We start from the raw sequence: 27,943 nt of genomic DNA on the forward strand, positions 1-27,943 counted from the left end.
CTGCAGGAACCCAGGGAAGACGAATTGGTCTGTTGACTCAGAGCAGAAGTAACTTGATAGTTGTGTGCTCCTCTGGAAAGCAACCGCACTGCCCTGTGCCCACGTCTTGTTATGTGCTGGCTTCATTGCTCTGACAGCATGAAAGATGTTTGGTTTTGTTCCTAATGCTGTTATCATTTATCATCCTCTTGTAAAGCCAGAACCTGCTGCTCACCCACCCTCCCTCTATGCCAGGTTTTTTGCTTCCCCTCCACTCCTGCCCTGGTAGGGAAACAGCCGGTATGCCAGACACAAACTGTCTTTCCAATGGGTAGTAGAAAAGGCACAGCATCCTTTCTGCTCCCCGAAGTGACTGCTGTGACCAATGGTGATGGTTTGACAGGGTTTCAGCTCTTGGGCTTTGGAGGAGCAACTCCAACCATGGAGTGGAGAGCTGATAGTAAGTTTATTTGATAGCTGATCTTTATCCCATAGAGATGCTAGCCGGTCCTGAATCTACAGAATTCATACAGCTGGTACCTGTGGAAGGACATAAGCATTCAAATGCTAGAGGTGGAGAAAGGCATGCAGTGTGCAAAATCCCTACCCTTCAGCTCAGTGTAAGTCCCTCAAAGCTGCCTGTGGGGCTAGAACATAACTGAAAGAGCATCCTGCCATCTTCTGTCTTGCACCCATGTCCCAAAATAATCCACATGCAGCCCTCTAACTGCAGATCAGTGGTCCATCAGTTTCTGCAGACAAGCTGAAATAACTCAGAAGCAAGCAGAAATATCTGTTGGGACTTGGAGATTACAGGATGAAGGAAGGAGACTTAGCATTCCTTCCTTCCCTCTCTGGCATGATTTCAGATAACAACAACCTGAAACTTGCAAAAATGTAATTTGGAGCTGGAGGTATGCAGCACTTTGCTGCCATTTGTGGTGTAAACATGAGCTGTGCCAAAGGATTTGTTTCTGCTCCCTTCCCTGTCTCACTCTTGGTTCAGCAGTAATGATGAGTCTCATCTCTAGAAGCCTACGAGCATTGTACTGTGTTTCTAGAAATATTGGGTACATCCAATATGGGACTCCTCAGCCTGCCTTGGAGGGTCGGGCTGTAACGGTAAGATTGCTTGCAGAAGGACCAACTTTGCTAGGCTTTTAATAACGTGAGCTCCTTTTTTGGGAGGACTGGGTCTGGTGTCCTCTTAGTGGTTTAGAGGTGTATGCATTACAAATCTGCAGCTGGGTTGGTGGCACAATCTCTGATTTCAAGCTCCTCATGGACCAGGTTGGCCTTACACTATTAGGGGTTTTCTAGGTGGGCAAAAGTTACACTACACTGACTGGCCTATCTGGACAGTACTTCTCATACAAACTCTTTGTAAGTCTGTATTGCTTGCCAGGTAGTGCAGTGCTGAGAATTGTTGCATTAAATCAGCTCCCTAACACAGCACCAGCTCTGCTCTTGCTAGGCTCAGAAAGATTTTGATAGGTATTGCACTCCAGGCAGAAGCCTGTTTTGGTATAAAATCTTGCAGTAAGCAGAATGATGTCACTCCAGGAGCAGGCCATTATCTTTTCCTATGCATCTGCCAGAGCTGCTGGCATTAGACTCTTACTATCCTTATTTATAGACCAATATAAATGTTCTGAGCACTTTATAGATACATAAAAGAGAAGATTCCCACTCCACAAGGAGCTGACAGTAACTCAGATGTACAGGAGTCATGGGACAATAACTCAAGTTCTGAGAAGAGCAGACATGGTGGAAGAGGAGCTCAGGGCAGAAGTCTCTGCAACAGGAGGCTGTGAGAAGACGGGAACTATTGGCCACGATTTGTTGCAGGGAGCAGGTGTGGGTGATGTGGCCAAGGTGATGATGGGAGAAGCTAAGAGAAGGTGACAAGGTAGAAAGCTTAGGAGTTGACTAGGAAGACAAAGGGGAAGTGTAGGCAGTAAAACTGCTACCAATGGATGGATTAAAAGCGACCTAACTAGCAGTGCTCCATTCCTTTTCTGCTCCTAGCACTGAGAAAATCGAGAACATCTGCACCCTCCCCACTGCCCTTCACCTACTGTTCTGGCTGCTGAGAAAGAGAGAGAATGATGTTAATGACTATCATTAGCAGTACTTACAGTTCACCTGCTAGGAAGGGGCAAGGGCTGCATTTGCCAGAGAAGTTCACTTGTAGTTGGTGCTACTCACTACAGCCAGGGCCTTCCTTTCATGGCTTGGATAGAGATCGCCAGCTCCTGAAAACGATTCCCATGCATTCACGGGTAGCCCAGTGCTGGGATTCGTGCTGTCACCTCGGCAGGCACTGGCTACGGGCATTGCAGGGCTGCCACCATCAGCCTCACAGAGCTGGCATGAGATTGTGGTGTTTTTTCCCATGGTGACTGTCAGGGTCTTTGTGTAACGTGTGTGTCTCCTCCTTCATGACATGCCAGAGAATCCTTGCATTGTTTCTCTCTGCAACTCCAGTTTCCACTGTCAGCTTGTGGGTCCCTAGGCTGGATGCAGACCCTTGTTTTAGGTACATCTAAGCTTAACAGTAGCGGAGTTACTTTTTTTTTTAACCTGTCATTTATGGATCCATGTTCCCCTGTGAAGGGAGTTACAGACTGCAGATCAGCAATGTCTCTTGTCCAAATCAGTGCACGTCGTCTGTGCTGACCTTCCTCCACAAGTGCTGGGGACTGTGGAAGAGGGCTGCAAGGTTTTGCTTTTTTTGTGTCTGCGGTAATCGGCAACGACTGCTAGACAGAAAGACACCCGTGTCCGTCCCCCCCCACCCCCCGCTACCACTCTGACTTTGTGCCCTGCTTGGGGCTTGGCACTTCTGTTGCCTTTTATTAATCTTCTCCTGGGACAGCACTATCAGTGGCCCATCAGCGTTCAACATGCCCTCAGTCACCAGCGCTACCTCGATTAGGGCAGTGAGGAGTGACTTACAGGGGAAGCTCTTCTCCACAGGCAGTATTTGCATACAGTGATTGATGCTGATACGTCCTCTAAACACATCCACATTTTGCATTTTAAACAAAGCAATTTCTGTAGAACCGGTCCCTGTCACTCAGTAGGATTCCCAGGGCCAGCATAAGACATACCTTCCCTTTCTTAAAATGGCCTCTCTCTTTCCCAAAAATGACACTCAAGTGGGATGAAGAGAAGGTCACTGACTCCACCTTATGTTTGAGGGGGAACAGACAAAAGCCTGCTGTGTGTGTCCTGGCTTGTGAAGTTCCTTGTGGACAGTTGTGGGCTGTGTGGGCAGTGTCACACAATCAATGGGCTGTCCACCAAGAAGGACAAGCTTGAATGGGGACCGCATACTCTGAAGCCTCCCGTGTTTCCTTCAAAACAGTCTTTCCTGGTCAGGTTTCAGGCTCAGGGTAGGCTCCCCCCACATTCACCAGTGTCTCTCTGTCTTGGGAATGCATGAGCTGTCTGGCACCCACGCAGCACTGAATATATGTGTATGTTGTCCACATGTATTATGCATATGTACAATATAAATTATAAGTATATATTATGTGTGTATACACACACGTATATATGTATATAAAAAAAATCCACCTTGCAAATTGTCCAAAGAAGCAAAAGATGCCACACTTTCTTCCAGTTTCTACTGGGGATTCGATTGCAGGACATGTCCAAGTGAAGTTCTGATTTGGAGATGGTGCCCTGAGCCATGTCTTCCTCTGAAGAGGAGAGTGTCCAAGGGAGGAAATGGGTGAGTTTAACTTCTGTTTGAAGAAAGGGAAAAATTAACTCTGTGGTGATACTACTGGTATTCACCAAGGGAACACAGCTTGCTTTGCAAAGGCAGCAGTTATCTTCTTTATTATATCCTAAGTGTTTCCTTTCTTTCAAAGCTAAGGCAAATTTGCCCAGAAAGTAACCCGCTTTGAACAGCAGCTGGGACTTATCTGTAATTTTGGCTGCAGAGCTCCTTGGAGCAAGCACTCAGTCCCCTGCTTTGTCCATGGAGTGCAGGGATCACTGAGGAAGCTAAATAAATAAAAATAATTTCCGTAACACTGTCCAGAGGTGCCAGAAAGAACGTCTCCTAGAGGCTGCCAGTGCTCTTTGCCTTCCAGGTGCTCCTGGCTTGCTGCACGGGGAGGGCTTAACACTTTCAACAACATTCAGAGTCCTGTTGGCACAGCGCTCCAGTGAGACCCAGAAAAGTTTTGCTTAGGCTTAATAGGAAACGCCTGTTTTTACCCCTTCCTGTCATTACTGTCTCATCTTTGTGCTTATCTCAGAGGCCTTGCAATGCATTGCTGGTTGCCCATTTCGCATCTGAAAACTTTGTGGCTTCGCAAAGCGAGGCGCTTCATTATTGGGCTCACGCTGTCTGGCTCCATAGATGTGGGAGCTCCATGTACAAGGTGGCCCTTTCATCTCCTGCCACACCGTATTAATTTTGCAAATGTGACAAGCTCAGCTTTGCAAAAATAACATATTGCCCATGTCTCGTTCTATTTAATATTGTATTCAAATGGTCCAAGTGCTCAGCGACGTGGGCTGGGGGAAACGGCTCTGCAAGACTTCTTTGTCACTTGACTGGCAGCTGGCTTCCAGAAGTAATTATAGCTGTTCCGTGCTGTGGTACATCAAACCTCTTGGGGATTAGTGAGCCATCAGGTGCATGGTGACTCAGAGGCAAGAACAGAGATGCTCCAGTTCCCAGGCCATAAAGGCCATAAGGTTTATAAATCCTAATATCTACTTGGACTTGGGACTAAAGTGAAAAAGGAAGCATTGCAGTGACCTTGCAGAGGGCATTCTATCCAAACAGGGAAATTTAGACCCTAGGAGTTTGAAAGTGAATTGCATTGCCATCGTGTGGATGCGTGGAAGCTAATGTCTACTCAGAAAAATCCTGGGACCCTAGTTTCTTAGAAAAGAAAACAAAGTCATGACAGTTATGAAAGTTGTTAAGACTCAGAATGTTTAACAAAATGTGGAGTGAAATTATAGTAACAATTTAACTATGGCAGTGTCCAAGTAAACACTAAAGTTGGTTTGAGCAAAGTGATACGGGTAATCAGTATGAATTGTAGTCTAATGTGTTCATTAATGTCACTACTTAGTGACATTTGGTGCTTACAGAATTAGGTCTTAGAAACACTAAGTACTTAGAAAATGAATATGCAAAATAGATAAAGTAGTACAGGATCAGCACGATTCTTTGGTGCCTTCTTCAGGGTGGTGTTTCCAGACACCAGACTGGATGAAGAGGTATTAGGTAAAATCCTGTCTGCTCTGCTTGAACAATAAAAACTGTTAAAACTGGTAACTCGTTAAGTTTCTACTTAAGTAAATGTGATTTTCTGTAGTAATTACAGTACCAGAAGCAAACCTGCCAAATAATGAGTGTTAATTAGGTTCCATGTAATCTTAAACTAATCTAAGTCAATAATTACTAAGCAAGAAAGGGTAGGTTTGCAAATACTCGTGGCGAAATGATCTAAACAGAAGAAGTGAACCTGTAATAGTGTCTGCCTGTGCACCTTTAGGGCACGTCAGCTGCAGGCTGGGTGCCTCCGTGCCTCCAGCATAGGGTTTTGCAGGACATATGCCAGAGCTGCTGGGTTTCTGATTGGGATCCCTCTGCCTGCAGTCTCTGATGCTTCCCTACAGGTAGGAACCTAGACACATTGCCTGACTGTCCCAGAAGAAACGCATGCGGGATTCTGTCTTCTGCTTCAGGCTCGCCTGCTCCCAGTTCCTTGAGTGGAGCTCACTCTGTATTTATCACCCGTTCTGCTCCTGGCTTGTCACATCCTGGCTGTATCCTCAACAGCCTGGCCGCACCTTGGCCAGCATCTTCCATAGGTCGCTGCTTCCTCCCTACTGCTTGTTCCGAAAAAGGAGTTGTGCTGCAATATAAAAGAAAATCCTGAATCGGTGGGGAGGGAGGATGGATAGGAATGCTTATTTCCAGCGAAGGAGTTTCCAGGCACAGAACCAAAACACCTGCTGGATCATTCTTTTCTGTGTATCTTGCCAAGGAAATTGAGGAGATCATCTGGCCTTTTGTTCCATCCTAAGGATCCATCTGTATCAGACATCATATAAGGGTTCTCTTTGGTAAAATGTTCTTATGGGCTGTTGCAGGGTCTTCACATGGTAAAGCCCAGTTTGCAGTAGTTTAAGTAATTAGCCTCCTAGACTATGTAGTTCTCATCTGTTAAGACTGGGACAAGTGAGGGACCAGTACTGGATCACTAGGACATCAGGTATGATTTCTGTTTATTGCCGCTTTCCTCTGTAGTACCCACAATGGCAATACAGTTGTTACATGAATAAATACAAATATTTTGCTTATGCATTTTTTTCCCAGGACAGAATTTGGTGGAATGGGGGAGAATGAAAAGCGATTCTTCTGTAGAGCATAGCCAAATGCGCAAAAAGTAGTGAGGAATGACCTAAGCAGAAGACGTCAGAAGAATCAACAGGACTTTTAAAGTACTGAGGAGCAGTGGAAAGAGGGCAAGGACACTGGAGAGAAACTAAATGAATTCTTTGTGCCAGTCCTTTCCTGTGATTATAATTTTACTTGATAATTCAACCAATTTACCTGATTCAAAGTAAAGCTCAGTGGTCTGTGACTTCCCAGATCACCCTATATGTCTTTTTTAGAACAACTTACAGCATTTGCTACCCTTCATTACTCCGGTAGAACAGCTGATTTTACTGACAGAATTCATGGTTTTAGCAGCTCAGCCACTTCCATCCCAAACCCCTACAGATCTCTCGGATGTACGTGGTACACTCTGCTTCTTATTCTTCAGCAGTTTGATTCAGCACCTGCTCTCCTGACACTTCAGTCTCAGAAGGTGTCTCATCTTCATTACTTGGAAAGGTAATTCTGGGAGAGAGGTCTCTCTCTGGTGCAGTCTGGCTCAGAGAAGCACCATCTTTTGATGCCTGGGTAAGTACTTGCCTTTAAGGCCTCCTTCTCCAAGAGAGACTTTCTTGTGTGATGCAGTGACGCTTGTAGCCATCCCTTCTCCATAAGGAAGAGTACTAGGAACGCATGAACGTGGGAGCAGGAGGGATCCCATGGCTCATGCAAGTGTATAAAGGTTGAGCTGCTTTTCAAAGGTAACCATAGTTTTTGCTGCTCTACCTCCTCTTGGGAAGCAGTCACAGAACTTCCTTACTCTGAATCTAATGCCCCTCATTCCCTCTGCTTTGGGTTCTTTGCTCCTGGCTATCAAACCCCAGATTTGGGGCCATAGGTTGAATTCTGCTTCTCAGCCAAAGAGGTGATGACTCCCAGAGAACAGACCATACAGTGAGGGTATGGGGAAATCTCTTGCTGATGGGAAAAATATATTTCGGCTTTTCTCTTGGCTTTGAAGAGTGCTGGGCTCTGCCTACATTATTCAGATGGCCTTTTCTCATCCTGCTCAATATTGCTGTCCCATCTGGAAATACGAAGTATGCAGTAAAAACACATAATAGCTGCCTGTCACCCCTCCTGTGTGTGGGAGTCTGATTAAGCTTCATTGATGTCTTCAGGAAGTCTTCAGCTTCACTGATGCTGAAGCTCTGAATTGACACATTGTCCCTTTTGCTATGTATTTTTTCTTCCCTTTCCTTTCCTGTATCTACTTGCACACCAGGAGAAATCATCCAAGATTCACTCTAGGAGGAGAAGGAACAGAGCAGTCATATTGAGGTCTAGGGTGAGGAGCAAGGTGACATTAATGTTTTCCATTGTTAATGGTTGCTTCTCTCCTTCTTTACCAGGAGCATGTTGGCCTCCCATTTGCGTACTGCACTCTCACTGATGCAAGGGTTGGTGGTGAAGGCAGGACAAAAATCTTCATGTCTATGTCATGGTTTCCTGCCAGGCTGATGAATGCGAAACAGGCAGTAAAGCTAGTTATGCCAACTAGTTAAGGAACAAACTGTATCGTATTTTCTTATCTTTGTCCTGCTTCTCTCACTCTTTTCTCCTTGAAAGGGCAAAATACATCTGAGCACAAAGGCAGGAGCCTTCCTAGTCATGAGAAATGACCCAGCAGAAATAAGTGCTACCCATGGTGTGGACTGGCAGGGAAGTAATATTATGGCCACGTCTCCCCCTTCCCGTTAAGAAGTGGAGGTTGGGGACTGTGAAGGGAGAGGAGTAACAGAAGAGAGGTTTTTTGTTTTTTTTTAAACCTGCTTAGCAGAAGTTAACTGTGAAGCATAAAGCTAACTGCAAGGGTGTTTGACTCCTCAGCCCAGTCTGAACCATAGAGATGCTGCTTAATGTTCTTTTTGTGTTATCGTTACATCGTTTTTTTTCTCTTGTTTTTGTTTTGGAGGTACTCCGTGTTCCCGGTTTGCTGGATAGCTAGTTACCTGATGAGTGCTCATGGAAGAGATGATTATCTCATTTCTCAGTCATGGCTAGGAAGTCACCAGGACACTTCTGTGAAGGACGTCTAGCCAGCTCTGCTCAGCTTGTGAAGCGCTGTCACAGCGCAGGCTGGCCCCTCTCCCTTGGCATCTCACAGATGGACTGCAACTACTCATAGACATAGCCCAGGCAGTTTCTGTTCTTTGACTCTTTTGATCTTTGAAGAGAGTAATGCTTATCTGCCAGGTGAACAATTCATGCTGTGGAGGGTGCAGGGCCAGACTCAGTGAAAAGGGCGTTTGCTGTGACCACCTGTGTGAGAATAAATGTAACCAGCAGAGTATGGAACCTGGTACCAAGGAGGTGACAGTGTTTGTAATTATCATGGTATCTCACTGACAACTTGGAGGTAATTTATTTATTCCTTGTAGTGGGAGAAATAACACACACAGCAGTCAAGCAGCTGTGGGTAGCCTAGTGCTAGCTTTGTTTGTCAGAAGGTCCAGAGAATTGACAGGAGCAACTTAGCAACATGCTCTGGGACGCACAGCAATCACAAACGCCAGAATGAGTCATTGATGCCTGCTTTTGTGGACATGGTCCAGTCCAAGCTGATTCAGCCAATGCAGTGATGAAGTCTCTCAGAATTTGAGAGGTCCCAGGCATCACTTGTTTGAGGTTTCAGCCACTTTTTAGGATATATTTATTTGCAAGCAACATGCTCTATGGAAGAAGAGGCGAGCCAGGAGCCTGTTTTATGTGCATGGCACAAAAAGGAGACTCCTGCCCAGGTTTTGTTCTCTCTTTTTGACTTCTTGTTTCTCTCACAATTAAATTTCTAGGCACATTTAGAACATGTTCATGATTTATGTGTAAATGTCTTTATTTTCTGTGATCACTGAATGTGAATGTGGTGGTGTTTCTGTAATGGCTGTAACTCAATTTGGGTTAATAACTGTTTTGGCAAGTGAACACAGCATCATGGGAACGCAGCTTTCCTGGGGCAGCACTGGCAACGCCACGTGTCGCTGTGTGCTGCTGAGCTGCATGGCCTTGCTGGCTTACACAGCCAGGATTTTGGGGTTCTCTTGAGTTGTGCAGCGGAGCCTGAGGTGAGAGTGGTATTTCACTGGTTTGGCATAGTTCGTCTGATTAACTAGAGCTGCCGCGGAAGCTGCCGTGATCTGGTCTCATTGTGGACCGTGTCTCAGGCCTGCACTTCATTCTCTCCTGCAAATAGAAGATTGAGAATGAAGGGGAAGGATGATCCGGCCCAAATGGCAGTAACAGTGACACTTTGCAAATGCCCTCCTGTAGCCCAGCCCTCCGTTTGGTGTCGCTCCAGGGGCACTGTATTCCCTGCACAGCTGGAAAGCCAGGACATCTTAGCAGAGCCTCATCAATGGGAAACAATAAACATGGGGTTAACTGGGATGACCCTCCTCCCAGGTGGAAGGTATCCAGAACAATGCACTGGCTGCGAGCCATGGGGGCCTTGTTTTGAAGAGAGCTGGAACAGTCTATCCCGAAAGGGGTTTGGAGCAGCTCAGCATGATCGGCTGCCACAGGGAACTGAATGTTCACTGGTGGCCTCCTCACCCACACGGTCAGCGTGCCAGAAACGGGACAGGAGGAGGGAGGCAGGTGGAAGAGAGATGATCACAGTAGAAAGATGATCACACAGAAGAAACAAAAACGTACCAAAGATTAGCCAGGGAAACAGGCTGGATGTTAGCAGGTGCCTCATCATGAGAAATCATGAAGTTGTGGTGGAAAGAAGAAATGCACAGAAGCAGCAGCAGCAATTTAGGATTTTCTGCAGCTAGAAAAAGTGAGTCTGAGCTAGAAGTGCTGAAGGCAGGGGCAGAGCTGGGGATGGCACCCTGAAAAGCTGATGCTTATGCTAATGCTGTTCCCGTAAGCATCACTCCCGTAGGACACTGCTGAATTTTTAGTATGTGATGACAAAAACAATGAGGGAAATGGCAAAAACAATGGGGGAAATAAGTGATTACCCCAAGCTTGTTTACAAGGGTTCATTAAATTGAAAAAATACCTGATGAAGTTGTACTGCTTAAGAGTGACCCAAAAGATCATTGATTTGCAATAGCACTAACTACTCACAAAAATTATAAACAAGAGTTTGGTTAACGTGTTTGAGTTTAATAATGTGAATGGTAATAGAAAATTACTTGCAGCTTTCAGCGTTGCGATGGAAAAGAATTTACAATGCTGGAAATGTAATTATTGAAGGTGATTATAATTTTGGCTTCAGTTAAATAGTTTTCCTTCCAAACGTAACCTCTTCACTCCAATGAGATTATTCATAACTTATGTATTATTGCACTTGACTTAATTGGCATATGGTGTAAATCAACCCCTCTCAAAAACATGATTTATGTGCTTTGTTCTAACTGATTTATTAAATGCAGCCTTGTTTTGTGTTGATTCTTGCCAATTTAGGCAAAGTGATTTCAGTTTGCTGTGTCCTGGCTTCTCCTTATCTGATCGCTGCCCTGCCTTTTATTATTCAGCAATTGCAGTTACATTGGGGATGTGTGATAAAGCTTATTGAAAATGTAATGCCAGTTTCTTGAAATCAGAGGACAACACGTATAATAATTTCATTCATCAAAATAATGCAGTTGATTTTGAGACTTTTTATAAAATGGTCAACGTGCTGATTTTAAGCATTTAGAAAAGCAAGAGTTTGTTATTTCTGAATTAAGCAAGCTGGGATTTCTAAACAGAAGTCCGTTTCTTATTCTGCAATAGGAAGGAATACATTAAAAAAATTTCTCTTATTCAATACATCAAGGAATGCACTAAAATCTTCTGTTTTTAAAACACTCATTTGTGTTATAATAAAAAGATTATATCAGAGAAAGGCCAAGGTGCCTATTTAGTTTCCTCTGTTTCAGATGGATGAAAAAGAGAAAAAAGGTGTATTGGGGGAAAGGTCGTATCCATGTATAGGAGGAAGGATTCTAATCTGTTATAGTTAGTATTTTCAGGAAAGTATGGTTTAAATAGGCTAATCTCGTTTCTAAGCTATTTTGAAGGTAAATGGGAACTCCAGTAGTGCTATGAATGAGAGCATAACTAAGAGCTGAAATGCGTGTGTGTAGAGAGCTACAGAAAGAGGGGTTTATATCTGTCTTTGTATCTCAGATAGGGACTAGGTTTTTGTACTTGCCTTTAAAGCATCAAGATCAAGTGGTGAAAGGCAGCCATTTGCCTTTCTCGTGTTATCATGTTTTCCTGACTTAATTGGTGCGGTGTGTACCCGGTGAAGGCGTAAGGCTGGCAGCTCTGCTTCCTCCCTGAAAAGAAATGGCTGGGGCTGAAATCAAGAGACCTGGAAGATTGTGAATGGCAGGGAAAAGAGAGCGGGAGACTGTTTGTTTTGCTGTAGGAGCATGAAATGGGATGAGCTTACAGCATGTTCCGAACAGGCAAAGGAGATTCTTCTTTGAGCTCTGGTCCATGGAACTCGTTGCTGCAGGGTGCTGTGGGGGCTGAACTGCTGGTGCGGCAATGGCAGCTGTTGTTTGTCTTCTCAGATTTTCTTACAAAAGGTGCTTTGAGCCTTTGGCCGGTTCTGATCTTTCCTGGACTTCATCTCTACTTATAATTACTTGGATGCTGCTACTCCCAGCATCGAAGACTTTTCTACCCTCACCCAAGCCCAGTGGAAGGAGGCACACAAAGGCCAGAAGCATGATGGGCCTCTCAAAGCTGATTAGCGCTAATGGAAAGAGGCTCGCTGGCTGCAGTTCTTTTGGAGCAAGACTGTTGCTTTTGGCTGTCTGGCACCACTGGTTTGGATCAGGGCTGTTGTGTTTTGCTGAACCATCCTTGTGCTTTCTAAACCCAACTCTTCTTACTTGCTCCTCAGCCTCCGTCTCTTCCAGCCACCCCAGCACGCTGCTAGGCAAGTCCTCCTGCTCCCCAGGCACAGGTGTTTGGGTTTTGCCATTTCAGATTGGTTGGAACGGGAGAGCACGTCTTTGGAAAGCAAGCCAGGCACACAGCACAACCTCGCCAGCTTTCTGTTACTGGGAAGCTGACAGCTGATGCCTTCCGTACGCCAGCTAGCATTTGCTTTGATTCCCTGTGGGGTACCTTAGCCTGAAAGAGAAAAATCTTGCCGGTTTTCATTTTATTTTGTGTGCAGGTAGCCACAAACAACTACTGCGATCATGTTTCACTATTTGGATCTTAAGAACATACCTCAGCAGTTAAATATGCCTTTATCTTGGGGGAGAGAAACGTGTTTAGAGAACTCCAGACTGATTGCTGAAGAAAACTCCTTCTCGCCTCAGTCAATCAGAGAAAATAGAATCTTTTTTTCTAATCTTTCCTGTGAAGCTCTTTTGTAAAAGGGAATTTCAGGTTGCCTTCAGTTTCTCCCAATGCTCAGTGTGCTTACTTTAAAGACACCCCACCTCTTTTTTTAATTTCAATTCCAGTGTGATTAAACAATAATAAGGAAAGTAAGGAAAGCCTCAAAAAAACGTAGACAAAGCAAAAGGGTGCCCAGGCAATGTAAGGAAGGCAGCTGCCACTTTAGAGGTAAGAGACCAAGGAAAGCTTGCATCCCTTGGGTGGTGTTTGAAGGGACCAGTGGGGCCTGGGCTCTCCCTAGTCCTCTGGATATCCTTACTGATCGCTGGACACTGGCAGCTCCACAGAGACTTTTCAGAGCCCCAAAACCGCTGCCTTTCGCAAAGCCACAGATTGACTGTCCCGCTGCTATATTTAACTCAAAGTGAAGTCCTACTGTGGTGGCTAAATCCAAACCGTCTGTGAATGGATACAGCATTCAGGGGGCCTAAGCACTCGACACGGGTGGGCTATGGGGGAGGCTGTGAGGTCCCCATGTGAACTTGGAAAGGGATTGTGTTGGTTCAAAGACTGAGCCTGTCACGGACAGGCTGGTGGTGACTGTGGGGCTGGGAGTAGCTGTTGTAACTGCAGAAAAAGCTTGTTGTGCTTCATCTCCCGCTCCAGCTCTCTGCTCATCTTGTTTTTTATTCAAGCTCATTTCTAGCCCATAGCCTTTCCTACTGGCCACCGCTAATTCAGCCACCTCCTCCTCCTTCTGCAGGCAGGCTGAGAGGCCTCTTGGTTGCTTGGTTTAGACACATCATCCCAGTGAGTGCCATATGCCTGGAAGAAGGACCTTAGAAGTGTTGGCCAAGCGAGGAGTGGGAAGATGGCAGTGCTTACACAGGGTGCGACGCTGTCTGTGCTCAACAGAGTCAGAGGCAGAATAAAAACCTGCGGGTCCTTGTTTCTCACGTCTCTGCCGCAATTACCACAGTGCGTTTCCTTCTGCATTCTCAGGCAGGCATGAGCGTGCCCCCCGCACTGCCTCGCCACCAGATCAATGCAAATGCCGTGACTTCAGCACCTGCACCCACTTTTTACAAGCAGTGGACAGCTGCTGTAATGCTTGCAACGCTCATGATGTCACCGTTGGGTTTAAGCCAGTGGTCTATTTTATGATTAGAGATATTGTTTTTCACTGGAACAACTTCCAAGGCTTTTTCATCACTAGCTCGTGTTTATTCCTTGCACCAGCAAAGTGCCGACTGTGGGGAGACAACGGGTGAGTGGAAGAAACAGGGCAGTCCAAGGCAGAGGCTGACAACAGTGCCTAACCAGCCCTCAACAAAGCTAATCTCACAAAAACTCAGAAGCTTGCTGAGAATTTATTTTTCTAGATATGGGAAAACACCAAATGAGCGTTTCTAAGTGAGAGGGCTGGGGCTCCCCACCCCTTCCTCAGCATGCACGAATCGGGCCTTCCCCCACCCCAGCCTTCTCCGTGGGGCTGTGTGCATCCCGAGGGACAGAATGGAGCAGGTCCTAAACACAATAAACATTACTCTGTCTGGGTTAGTTTTTACATTTCTTTGTTTTATTTCTTGATTTGTTTGAAATGACCTGTACCACAAGAATACAATTTATTTAACAGGTTTTTTCTTTTCCTTTTTTTTTTTTTTTTTTTTTTTTAGGAGCAGATAATAGTTAAGTAGATACTGTTTATTTCACTGACTGTCTATAACTCCCTGCATCATTCTCACAGCCTCTGTCTCTCTGGCTTCTCCGCATAACCCAGCCACAAGAACAACAGAGCGGCCTTTGGCCACATGATTGACTATAGCTTATGGATACAAAGTGGAAGCTCTTTTTTTCCCAGCTCTGATCGGTAATAAAAGCTCAACAAGTTACATTCTAGGGTCTTTCTCAATGACTTTCCCCTCTAATAGCTGCTTACATGTTTCTGGTGCAGCTTGTTTTATCTTATATATTTGTAATAGTTTAAAAAAAAAAAAAAGATGACTTAGCTTACAAAGAAGAATAATGCCCCCCTAGCATGAGCAATACTGAAGGTTCTGATTGTTGTGGGGGAGTTTCTTCTAGCTTCCCAGTTCTGCTGTGAGGTGTAATGCCCAAGTTTCCCCAGAAACCTAATTCTGTGTGGTATTTTACCTTTTCTTTTAATTGATCCCTATGAAATTTGTTTTGCATTACAGGCCAGACACTGCTGCTCCCAGAGAAGTATGTGCCCAAAACAGAAGAGCTGGTCACTTGGGAAGAACTGCCTTTTGTAGTAGCTGACGGGTATGTGGTTTCTGTTATCCGCACATGCAAATCAGGGGCTGGAGCTGCTTTTAGCATAGTTGCTGGATGTGGGCTTCATGCTTATTCACTGTCACTCATACACTTACCTCTGCTGCTTTTCTTTTCTTTAAGTCATAGAGCCCATTTGTGTCCCAAGGCTCAAGGTCCATCGTCTTTTGCCCTGGAGCTGACTCTGTGACTCCTATATTAGAAATGAATGGCATAAAGAGCTCTCACCCAGAACCCATTGCCTAAGTCATGTCTCAACTGCCACATCTCCAGACCTTTTTGTAAGAGACTGTGAGCATTCAAAGACCTAAGCAGTTGCTGAAGCCCCATTTCCTATTTCAAAGTGCACTGAGAAGACTACACTAAGATGCTACCCTTCTCTGCAAGCCCAACTCACTGCATCGCTGGACATGTTCTTCAGTTGTGGCAGCGTGATACATCACTAATACAGTGATGCACAGCAGATCAGAATATCTGGAAAGAGAGAGGTGTGATTTCTGCACCGCTCCGAAGGGCCCAAGAGACCTGACCTGGTTCCAAATATAGGATGGTACAAGCCTTTTAAGGGTTAACTCTAAACAGGTGTTTCTGTCCCAGTTCCTGGGGAAGAGTTTGCATTCCTTGCTTAAAGAGATTAATATATGCTAATTACCGTCTGGTTCAGTTTCCATCCTATTTCAGAAGCAATGCAAACATTTCCCGGCATATTGTCTTCAAGCAATGGGGGATATCCAGATGGGCTCCGTGCAGCTGTAATGGGGAAAGAAGGTCCTGGAAAAAAAATGCATTTGGTATCTTTATAGTGTTCTGCCAAGGCAGGAGTTGCCTCCATACCATAGCCCTACTCTAAATAGCCAGCAGTCTCTGTGGGCTAGAAGCTAACTCGGCACCTTTCCATAATCATGTTTTATACATAGTTCTCCTTCCCCGTTCTGGAAATCAGGCCCGAGTCCAAATACAACAAAGCTGGAAGAGCCTTTTTTGGTTTTTTGGTGGTTTTTTTTTGTTTGTTTGTTTGGTTTTTTTTTTAAGTGACCTTTCCAGCCAGGGCCCAACAGAGCAAGAATTGCTTCTTAGGATCTTTTTAGCCCATTTTGGGACAGCTACCTTTGCCCAGCAGGTCAGGACACTATGTGCTGTGGCTGAGCTGGGTGGGACTTGGCAGGGAAGCAACAGTGATCAAGTGAGTCAAACTTACAGGCGATAGCGCAACTGAGCACATTTGTGAGAGAGCATTTATGCCACAGCCAGAAAGAGTTGCCAAAGCTGGCTCTATAGTGGTGGTGTGCATTTCACTTTGGTCCCTCTCAATCACAGATGGGTACAGGGATCGCGACCGCAGCCAAAAGCCTCTCATTTTCTCCCCAGCTGCCTCCCAGAGGCAGCTGGGGAGAGAAGCACAAGTATCGGTTTGAATCACAAGGCCACTGTGTAATTGCTACTGCTGTGAGCAGTCCCAGCTCCTGTGTGCCTTCTTCCTCTTAGGTCTCTGTTGGTTTACTGATGTGCCTGAAGCAAGACTGAATTCCTTTATCAAGTGAGTACAAAATAAGTGAGAGTAGCTACAACTGTGGCGTGTAGGGAAAACTCAAAGGAGTTGGAGCTGAACTAACTCAAGTACCAGGAGCAGGCTGGGTACAAGAGCTGAGAGGTCAGCATCAGTCAGCGCCCCCAGCCTCTGAGCTGGGCTGGACACTGGTCTGCAGCACTGACAGCCCTGCTGTGACACACTCTGCTCCAGTAGAAAACAACCACCCAGCGTCTCCCTGATCACACACCTCAACCCTGGTTTGGAGGCTTCCTGCTGGGGCCAAGTTACTCCTCTGCCACACCACTTTTCTCCTGGGCTATCCAGGAAGGGCTGAAAGCTTGAGGGGAACAGAGGCAGTAGAGCTAGTGGTGTCTCAAATGTAGGCCAGAGGCTTTTTTCTCACCTCAACAGCCATGCCGCTGACCACAAAACAGACAATACATTCAGGTTTCATCAGCTCAGGCTGGCTCAAAACTAAGTGGCCTAGAAAATAAAATCTCAGAGAATGCCAAGAGCCAGTTTTGTCAGTCACCTACATTCCCCCCTGGCTACTGGGAATGCAGCAGTTGTGGCTTAGGCAGCAGATCTAAACCAGGGCTTGGAGACAGCAGGAACCTGGTTACATGAAAAGAGTAAATAAACATTCCCCCACTTCTCCCACCACCTCAAGGTCAGGTATTCGCTTTCCCATCAGCAAGAGAACCTCTTACCAGGCCCAGGTATAATCTATACTAGCCCTTTTGCTGCCATTGAGGATAATGGGATGAGGCAGGGGAAGACAGTAGTCGAGATATTGGGGGTTTCATGCCACCCTCTAATTTATTTCCCTAGGCTGCCACAAAAAAGCAATCTCTCAGGCTCAAGAGCTGCCTCCTCCAAAAAGCAGTGCCCTTGATTCCTAACTAGCATTTGGCAATAAGCCTAAGTCTCTGTGGAGGCAAAGAGCTATCACTTTAATGAAGTCTAGGAAAGCCCTGGTTTGGGGTGTATTTATACTTGGGCAGTAACCATGCAGACAAAGCCTTGTGTTCTCTGCCACAAGGAACAAGTGGGGAATGGCACTCAGCTGAGCTGAAGAGGCAGGTTTGATATACACTATGGGGTGAAAAGTGTGGAAGAACTGTAGTTAGCACCACATAGGAGAGGATGCAGAGATCGTCAAGTCAACCCAGCACTGAAGCATAACGTTGGGCTCTTTTTTTTCTTGCCATCTGGGAAAGGAGACTTGCATTCTCTCAGGGACATACATCCTACCTCTTCAGGGGCCTGCGGGGATTGTACATGGGAGGGACTAGCCAGGCGTAATGACACACTGTACAAGGTCGCAGAATATCTTACACAGTTAGGAGCATCTTTCCCGGTAAGAAGTGGGGCCTGTATGTACAAGTGTTAGATGTCGCTAGAGGAGCCTGGGAGGCAGTCGTTTTCATCAGGAGAGGTCCAGCAGCACTCTTCTCCAAAGGAGCATCTGCTCTATGGTTAGAGCCAGAAAGGTGACAAAAAAAGAAGGACCCTGGCTGCTTCCCTTTTCTATCTGACCCCTCACAACACCAGCAGATAAAGTTTACATTGACTCTATTCTTCCTCTCTTCCTGCTTCTGTCCCCACTCCCCCTCCAGCACTGGCGGAGGGAGCTGGGGAGCAGGCGGCCGGGACAGCGCTGAGAGCATCACTGCTCAGAGGGGCTGAGCCCCGATGACCACCTCAACAAGTGCAAGAGCATATTCTGGTATTTCCCACAGAGAAAACAAACGAAAAAAAGAGAAACAGGTGACTGATTAAAAGAGTTTCCCCCCTCCTGTACACGAGATTCTGCAGTCACGCCGACAGATAGACATTAAATAATTCTTCCATAATAAATGATTGGAGATAAAAGCCGGCGGTGGCTGCTGCTGCTGTTTGGATTGCTCCGTTGTCTGCATCTTTGTTTCTAGTTTGTTCCCCGGCCACTGTCGGCTGGCGCTGGGGCTGTCAGACCTTTGCCTCTAGCATTTCTAAGAAGAGTTTATGCATGGGAACCTTGCCCTGCAGTTTGATGCTGTAGAAGTGCTGCACAGCTTTTGCGGCCGTCTGCCGCAGGAGGGGCAAGGTCAGGAGCAGCTTGCCTGCTCGCCGGGGCTCCTCGTTGCGCTGACTCAGCTCGTAGTCCTGCAGGGCTTCATGAAGAAGGTCCTGGAGTTTCTGCACTGCATCCATGTCCTCTATGTGCATGGAGTCTGGGGGGAGGAAGAAAAGACAGCAAATGGACGTCAGACACGAGGAAGGAAATCTCTTATGGTCCTGAATTTAAAGATGCTTTCTTTCCTTTTCTTTCTTTTCTGGTTTTTGTTTTTTGGTTTTTTTTGGGTTTTTTTTTTTTTTTTTTTGGGGGGGGAAGGGTAGTGGTGGTGTTTTGTTTCTTAAGGGGAAATAACCATCTTGCTGGCAGGTGTTGGTGCTGCTGCTGTGAAGTTCAGTGTCAGCCCAATGAGCTGGCTCCAGCAGTGCAGGCACAGTGAGCTTTGCAGGGGTAGGTGACACATTGTGCCCTGTGCGCTGCCCGTTTTGCCAGCCACCCCAAGGCTGTGCAGGGGTCAGCCGGGGGCCTTTGTGACTTGCACATTCACTTGCCCTCCATGCTCCTTATGGGGAGAGTCACCCTGCAAGGGGCAGCAGCTGCTGTGCTGCCGCTTGGGAGCAATCTCATTAAGAATAATTAACACTGCTATAGCGCTTCATCTGTCTAAACTGCCTAATTGCCATGCAGCTGCTCAGGGTGTCAGCAAGACGGAGAAGCCCCAGTAGGTCACAACCAGTGTGCCCAGGGGTGTTGCCAGCCCCACCTTTGTGCATATGCCCCTGTTCTCAGAGACTGCCAGCAGCTGCTCAGGGAGCTTCCTGCGTCAGTAAAGGAAACCCGCACCTCCTGCACGGCCTCTTCCCTTAGGCTGCCAGTCAGATTTCTACAAGCCTCCAGAGGGACTAGCAGGGGTTGCGAAGATAGCACAGTTCCTTGGTGTGGCTGAGGCAAAGGTAGCTGGTAGTGACCCAGCCCAGGGTTGAGCTGGGGAATCTGAGTTGAACACAGGCTGCTAAACTTGCGGGTAAGTCACGGTGACAGAGGGCAGCACCAAAGGGCAGAGGAGCAGCGAGGTTAGATTAGAGAAGCTAACCAGGCACAGCATCACTGAAAGTTTTTCTCTTCATCTTGCTGATACTTGCTTCTTTCTTACAACCCTGACAGAGCTGAAGACACTGTTCCCTCGTCTTCATTGTTCGGAGACTTTTAATTGATGCTGGACCCATTGATAAAGATTCCTGCCACAAGGCGATGAATCCAGAAGCAGCAGCAAAGGAACACTATGGCAAGCACACGTGTCCACGTGTAGGTGCACCGGCTGCCACTGCAGCTGGGCTTTGCAGCGGGGCAGTGCTCTGGCTCAGCCCACGCGCATACAACTCAAATGTGAGGACACGGATGGGTTCCTGAGGGTGACGGCAGTGAAGGGGAGGGAAGCTGGCTGAAGCGCCAAAATCTCTCTAGAAATATGTGTCTTCTCTATGGAGAGCGCAACCCAAATTAGAGACTCTGAATTTCATCAGACACATGTACAGTAAATCCTATTTATGATGCATGAGTTATAAAGTATTACAACAGTTGGGAAAATATTGTGTCTATCAAGAAAGCTGGTTAAGAAGCTGTTTAGAAGGAATGCACTAATTAAAGGATATTAAAGGGCTGTATTTCCAAGAAGCCTTCCGAGGAAGGATTGTTCTTGCTGCATCTGCTTTTTGTATCCAAGAGACCAGGCAAAGAATCTCAGATAAGGGCTGGTAGGTCATCAGAGTGACCTGAGCTACCCAGAGAGGTTGATTCTGAAAAGTAGGGAGGGAGAGCATGTTGCCAAGTCAGTCTGGCAACTTCTCATAGCCAGGTAGCACCTCCGGAAAATTCCCATACGCCATCCAGAAGTGAGTGGGATGCCAAGTTGCAGAGGTCATTTTGGAAGCATCAAGAGCTGGAGCTTGAAGAGAAATGTCCTCCAGCCTTTCTCTTTTAATGTCCTTCTGCCTAGGGGCACAAGGGAGAGAAGTAATCACGGCCCATCGGAGTCTCCGAGTCCCTAGATCTCTCTAGATCCCAGTGGGTGCTAGAAGCAGAAGGCAATGAGCCATGCTTCGGGTCAAAGTGCGTGCTCTGTTTTTGGGTACGGATGCTGCTGTACAGTAGACAGAATCACAAAGCTGTGCTCTTCTGCCACCTGACTTCTGTAAGGGGACAAGACTTAACAGCACTAAATAACTAGACATATACAGGGAGAGGAATTGGGGAAACAAAGATCAAAGCTTGCCCCACCCCCCCACTCTTTGCTGAAAGAAGCTCAAAATTGGCAGCTGACTGTGAAAAATAAAATAACATTGCAGGATTAATTTCCTTGCAATCCATCAGTGAGCTGGTGTCGATGGCATTGATAAACTGTTAATTACAAAATCAATAGCTATGAATTTTTACAGCTGTCAGAGCACTGAGGTGGAGGAAGGCTGCCTGACCACATCCCTGAGGGTCAGCTGGCCTAGAAGTCAGGCTTCATGTCAGGAGCCCTTCTCCAGCGCTGCTGGGATGGGGTACGGGGCAGGTGTGAGAATGGACAAGGGTCACTGCCTTCTCACCTAACTCTTTTCTTGCAGCTTCTGGCAGAAGCAGGAGGAGCAGAGACCTCACAAGGCCCATTAGTACAGAATTTGCTGCACATCCCCTTGCTAGATTCAGACCTCGTTCACTCCATCTCAGCACTAAAACGCATTGGGAAAAAAAGGGAGAAATAAGGTTTGGCCAGTCTGGGATGTCTTTAACTGAACATGTGCTGTACACTAACCTGGAGAGCTCTTCAATACACAGGTTGATCAATTTATATTCTTGAGGAAACAGGACCTAGGAATGCCGAAGATGGACTGCTGGCTCTGAAGGGTAACAAGTTAAGTCTACGGCACCCCTACTCGGTCAGAAAAATGGGTGATCATATTGTTGGAACTTGCCTGCTGCTCTAGGCATTAAGAATTCATTTCTCAGCTCTCTAAAATGCACTTATTAAAGACACAGTTCACTTGAATTATCTTTGCCAGTCCCAGCAGGTGTGTCCTTGGTGCGTTACACTAAGGACTCGGAGATTGGCCACAGCTCTGGCAAGGTTGGCCTATTGTCAGCTTGTCCTCTAGTGAAGAGCGAGTGAGCTCCCACTTCTGTTTTCATTTGGTTTAATTTCTAGAAGCAAAGGTTTGCATGCAACCACATACACGCAGGCTCTGCAAGTTTCCTCCGTGTCAAAAGTACCTTATATTATAAAAATGTGAAGGTTGAACGTGAAGGTTACATTAGAAAAATACACTCGCCTTATTCTATCTTCCTTATGTGTGTGTTGTGAGAGTCTTTAATTACATAAAAAACCTGAGATCTTGTGCTCTATTTTCATATGTTTCAATACGAGTAACAGAGCAGGACTTTTGTGGATTATGCTCCTACACAGCTGCACTTCTAGCTGCGCTAGGAGAAACCAGTGAAGTCAGAATGGCTTTTCCCATCCAGCTGAGAACGTGCTTTGGCCTGTGTCTCCTGACCTTAACCTTGGTTTCTTCACTCCACAGCGCTGGAAGCAGAACCCCAAAGCAGCTGATGAGCGCTGGTCGTTCTGCTCTGTCTTTGCTCAGTGTTTCTCCACTCCTGATAGAGACTGTCCCATAAGGCTTATCCTGGGCTTAGTCCTGACAGCACAGTGAGCAACATCGGCAGGGCGCTTCTGTTGCGCTGTGAGGAACTTGACAGCGCCAAGGCTCAGGTCCTGCAGTGTCTCTGCTCACAGCATGGGCCCGATAAATGTCCCGGTGTGGCACTTATCCTGTCACCCTGTCACAACCACTACCTTAGCACTTCAGCCTCTCTGAGGAGCCCTTCTCCCTGTTACGCTCTGTGACCTTCCGGGTAGACAGGAGGCAGGTTCTTTAACAAGAGTTGATTACATCGCCATAAGCCACCGTCCCACAATCGAGAGAGGCCAGCCTTGGCCACCTGCCCATCCTGGTTCAGTGGCAAAGTGAAGGCAGCAATTAGAGCTAAAAAAGCAATATATGAGAAATTGAAAAAGGGAACTAGATAGCAATTTATATGAATCAGAAGTTATGAAGTGTAGAAAATCGATAAGGGAAGTGAAGGACATCGGAGGAAAATCCATGGCTGGAAGGGCTAAGGACAATAAAGAAGTTTTATACATATTTAAGAAACAGAAGGAAAAAATGACCATTTGTAGGGGGGACTCTTTTCACCTGGAGATGATTAAACTATTAATAGCAGTGCAGAGCAGACAGAAGTCCTCAGTGAGTATTTCTGTCCTATTTAGAAAAGAGCTGCATTTTGTACCTGTGTTAGATGAAGATGATGATTTCTTAGTCTGTTGTTTATGCAAGAAGATGTTAGACATCTGTTAGGGACAAACTTTACAGAATTCAGCACAGATGGATAACTTGGCTTTAAGAGTTCTAAAATTGCTGGCTGAGGCCCATCTAGGGCAGATTAATGATTCTTGGTAATTTTGAGAAATTCAAGATGACTGGAAAAGTTCTAATGATGGAAATATTTTCCTAGGTCTTATCTGATAATTTCCATGCTAGCCTCATGTGAACGAGGGCACAATAAAGGAAAAAAAAAAGTGACGTTGAATTAAGACTTATAAGATGGTATTACAACTACTGCCAGTCAACATGGTACTTCGGAATAGACGTCTTGTCAAACAAACCTGATTTCATTCTCTGATGAGATTACAAGTTTGGTTGATAAAGTTAACTGCGTAGATATAATAGACTTAGGCTTTTCTAAGGCACTTGGCTTAGCACCACAGGACATTCTCATTAAAAAATTAGCACTATGCAATATCAATAAAGCACACTTTCAATTGATTAGTAACTGGCTAGATGACAGATCTCAAAGTAACTATCAGTGGTGAATCATTCCTGAAGGAGGAGTTTTCTAGTGGAAATCCACAGGGATCAGTAAAAAAACAGATGCTACTCAACATTTTCATTAATGAGCTGGAAGTAATTTTTCTTTTTTCTTTTAAATTGCTGCTGCTAAGCAGTTTGGATGGCAAAGAGGAACAGAATGGTGTAAAATAGTGAGGACAGGGCAGCCTCACAGTATTCTGGACCACTTGCTTACACTTGAAGTAATACATCTATAGCCAAGGAATGCAACTATGGAACAGGAACTTTATCATGTCAAGCTGTGATGTGTAAAAAGACCTGGGGTCATAGGACACAGCTCAACAAAGACCAGTATCTGGAGGCTGAACTCAGGCAAACTGACATTAAAGATATGGTGCCTTCCTTTTTTTTTTTTTTTTTTTTTTTAAAAACTGAGAGAACAATTAATTATTAGAGTCAGCTACCATGAAAGATGTAGATTCCCCCTCTTTTAATCCCTTCAGGTTCACACTGGGTGTCTTTTTGAAAGGCAGCTTGAGCCAAACACTCACTGCTGGGCTGCAAGGGCGAATTCTGTGACCTGCACAATGCAGTTCAGCAAGATCTGATGTGAGACAATGAGACTCAAGGGATGTAGAGGGAGCCCTCGTCACACAGTAGCTTTAGCAGTTTCCCTTTCGGAAGGGACTCCTGAGCAAATACGTGTCTGGCTTTTGTGCAATATCAGTGCAGCACACAGCACCTCTTGTGTCTCCCACAGCCTGCTGGATTGAGGGCTGCAGCCCTCCCCAGGCTGAGATGAAAGGCACTATGCTGAGGGCCCTGGCCTTCCTCATCCTCTTCTCAAGATGAAACAGAACAGGCGATATCAGGCTTCTGCCAGCGTGTCTTACCCTCTACCATCCAGATCCGCACTGTCTCCCAGTTAAAGGGGGATTCAGTGTCAGTGGTCACTGAACATCTCCAGGACAGGACCAGGCAGCCCCAACACCACAGCTTTTTGTGGGATTTCAAACTGGGACCAGGGGTTTCCCCGTTTGCTGGAACTGACCAACACTACTGAGGTGGATACAGGCATGGGCCCCATCCCCTTTCCTGAACTCACTGCAGTGGAGTCAGCTTGCTAATGGAGAAGGCATCAACAGCCTTTTTTTTACTGGCAGAAACCAGCATCCAGCCCATCCCTGCCTGGTTCCACTCCCTAATACAGGGCCAGAGCACAGCTGGGGCTCTATCAACAGCAAGCTTCATTTCCCCCTGCTCTCCAGCTTAGGTCCTGCTCTGAGGACAGCGAGGAGCTTTGAGGAAGTTGCGTGACAGGCAGAGCACAGTCTCAGGCAGCAGGCTCTGGTTTCCTCTCAGGCCAGATAACAGTGTGGGCTTTGCGTCCCTGACTGTGAGGCTGGCTGGGCCAGGGCTGTACCTGAGTTGGCAAGGGCCAGAGCTTTGAGCGTGACAAACTCCTCCTTTTCCACCTTGAGTTTCTTGTAGCGGCGCACCAGTTGTAGGATGGCCAGGTAGAGCTCCAGCAGCCCTGTCAGACGAGAGTGCTCTTCATCCATGATGTAGTCCTCAGCATAGACAAGCTTGTCCTCATACGGCAGGGAGCGGTACACAATGCCCAGGATGAGGATTTCCATCCAGGCGCTCTGCAGGAGGCTCATCTGGTCCCCAAGAGAGAGGTTGGAGAACCCTGACATGGCAAAAGACAAGCAGGGTCAAATGGGTGTGCAGCAGAGCCTCTAGGAGTCTGGGGTCCTTAGTTTCCCCAGGATTCTCCCTAAGCACTCTCCCCCATTGGCCTGCTGCTTTAAAAAAAATCACCAAAAAAAGCAGCTTACTAAAGTGAACCCGTATCTGTGGCACATGTGGACCCTACCCTTCTCTTTGCTCCCATGCCCACCTGCAGCCTCCAACAGGAGTCCTGATGCTCTGACTGCATTTATGGCAACCCAAGGCTAATGCTAACCTCTTTTCAATGATCTCTGCTTCTTCTATAGCAGCAACTGTTTTGTACCACATCGTCCTGCTCACTGTTCCTCTGTAGTTTTGTACTGCAGCTTATTTAGTCTGCCCCAGCTGACCAAAGAGCAGAGAAGAGCTCCAGATGGCAGAAAAGAGGGCTTCTGATGAGATAGGAGGGAATGGCACAGGCCTGAATGACAAGCATGCCACAATCTCATTTTGGCCAGCGTAAGAAAGGGTCCTGCCACAACAGAGTACTGAAATGTATTCAAAAGCTGAATGCATTTGTGAACAGAATCTTCTTCTACTCCTCATCACTCCCTGAGCTCCACAACCATCGTCTTTCTGCACCTCACAGCCAACAACCCTACCCAAGTGTCAAAAACACCACTATGGTGCCATACAAGTACCTAAATCACAGCCAAACCCAGTGGCAATGAAACCAGCACACAGCAGTGCACCAAGTAATTCTCCTCAAATATAGGAATAGCAATCACCATCTGGAGATAGACCCCGACAGCCCCAGGGCCCACTTGAGAAAGTGGAGAGGCCAACACAGAGACGCTGTTTGCCCTGGGTGGGGGGATGCACGGGAAGGAAGGCTGTGTCCGTTACGTTCTCTGTACTAGGTACCCCTGAAGTCCAGCCCATGAGAGATCCTGGGAGACGGGCACTGTGCAACAGCCATTACAGACAGGGATGCCGAGCGCAGTGTGTTGGTCCCATCTAGGCAGCTCCTGCCCACCACTGACAGACAGGGACTGTGCTTTTTGGCAGCTCCTTGCTGCTAAAGGTTCCCAGGGCTATGGGAGAATGGGACACCCAGGCACCCCTCAGCTGGGGGAGCAATGCTCCACCAGCTTCCCCTGCCAGTTTTCTCCCCAGACGTTTATTAAGCCTCAGGGCTCGCCAAGAGGTCTGCGAGCTCATTAGCCTCTGTCCAGGAGGCTCCCAGCCCCGCTGGCTGTGTGCTAGGATCAGCGGGGCTCCTTTATCCCACAGCCCTCTCTGCTCACAGTTCTTGGCCCCGCATCTGGGCCTAGGTAGCCAGCCACCATGATGATCATTTGATTTCTCTTGTTATCAAGTTGGCAATTAACAAAAGAGCTGATGATTGCTATATTGACTGACTGTGGGTTCTCTTTTTCTATCTGCACTATCTCAGATGGGGAAGGGAAGGCTGAAGGGTGGGTTAGTGGTATTTATTTATCACTACGCCATGTTTTGTGTTTGTGTTGCCAGGGGAAGCAAAGGGTGATAATGGCCTGGCAGCCCTTGGACATCCAATTTCCCTTATCAGGCCACTGAATAGAAAAGAGGCCCCAGGCCACATTAATTAACAGATACCAATCAGCTGTCACGTGTTGTGTGTGCAAGGTCTGAGGGGAGCAGTGGGTGGGAGGGAAGAATCAATAAACCATTGGGGAGGAGTGCCAGAGGGAACAGCTAAAGAGGAGTCCAGGCTACTGGGGAGAACAACTACAAATCCAGCTCCATGACTGTGAGACTGATTCCTGTACAGCACAGACAGAGCCCCGTGTAGCCCTGCACCTGGTGAATCCCATCCCTTGCTCAGGCTGTGAGTACTTCAGGGCTGCCTCGTCCTTTGCCTCACCCTTCTGCCCCTTATCTCCTGCAGTCGGTCCTGAAGGCAGCCCTCCTGACTGAGTCCAAGTGCAGGCTGATGCAGCTCAAAGGCTTGGGATCCTGTCTCCTCAGGTCTCCTGCTTGCTGTACAGGGTACTGATGAGATTAACCTTGAGACAGAGGCAATGGTGCTGTGCTCAGCCACCGCCTTTCCTAGCTCTGACCATGGAGAACAGTCCAGCATTTAAGCTGCTGCCTTAAGTCTAGTTTCTGGGTCAGTGACGTGGCCCTTCTGCATCTTCATTCACATCTAGATTACAAAAGGGGTTATGCCATCGCCTCACTGTGGTCTGCTAATGAAATTTGTTAAAGATTCAGAAACAGTCACGTAGTAGAGTGAGAGGATTCAGAACAGACATGGCTCACACTTTTCTGCTGGAGAATAAAGTAGAAAAATTGACTTAACCCTAGCAGTAGCCTGTACATCCAGCATCCCTGTTAATCGCTCTTTCCCAGAGGCAGTTATGGCAGGTGGGATTTGCACAGGAGAGACCAAGTTTTACCCTGTGCCAAGGAGAACAGAAGAGTCAGCTGCAACTCCCCTACCCTACCCACCTGGGAAAGCCCCCTGCCAGAAGCACTCCCAGGTAGCCCACAACTCGGGCTCTGGCAGGCGGGCGTGAGGGAGGGAGTGCTGCAGTGCCAAACTGGGACTTCAAACATCTTGACGGAATCAGGACCCTTTTCCTCAAGTAGAGGGCAAGGGCTGGAGGACCGCGCCTGTATCATTGCAGCCTGCACAGACAAGGGAAGATCATATAACCTGGGCTCTCCCATGCTATAAAACTTGAGATCGGGAAAGGTAAATGCTAATTTCACCTGGCCAAAATCACAGGCTTGCTATCATAGGTTTATAA

The 27,943-nt window shown here is 46.8% G+C and overlaps 1 protein-coding gene and 1 long non-coding RNA gene across 4 annotated transcripts in view; one reads left to right on the forward strand and one right to left on the reverse strand.

The window, feature by feature from the left end:
• The window catches only part of LOC134514376 (uncharacterized), a 66,174-nt gene extending 50,930 nt beyond the window's left edge, over positions 1–15,244 (forward strand). The window contains exons 2-3 of the long non-coding RNA XR_010070715.1: positions 14,896–14,983; positions 15,116–15,244. This is a non-coding gene — a long non-coding RNA (uncharacterized LOC134514376). The remainder of the gene's footprint in view (positions 1–14,895; positions 14,984–15,115) is intronic.
• Positions 14,289–27,943, reverse strand: part of ESRRB (estrogen related receptor beta) — a 135,261-nt gene continuing 121,606 nt past the window's right edge. For all 3 annotated transcript variants that reach the window (XM_063332161.1, XM_063332162.1, XM_063332160.1), the window contains 2 exons: positions 24,898–25,167; positions 14,289–18,739 (listed from right to left, as the gene is read on the reverse strand). In XM_063332161.1, coding sequence (XP_063188231.1) covers positions 18,495–18,739; positions 24,898–25,167 — 515 coding nt within the window. In that variant the 3' untranslated portion in view covers positions 14,289–18,494. The remainder of the gene's footprint in view (positions 18,740–24,897; positions 25,168–27,943) is intronic.

This window comes from Chroicocephalus ridibundus, chromosome 4 (assembly GCF_963924245.1).
Source record: "Chroicocephalus ridibundus chromosome 4, bChrRid1.1, whole genome shotgun sequence".
Taxonomy (NCBI): Eukaryota; Metazoa; Chordata; class Aves; order Charadriiformes; family Laridae; genus Chroicocephalus; species Chroicocephalus ridibundus.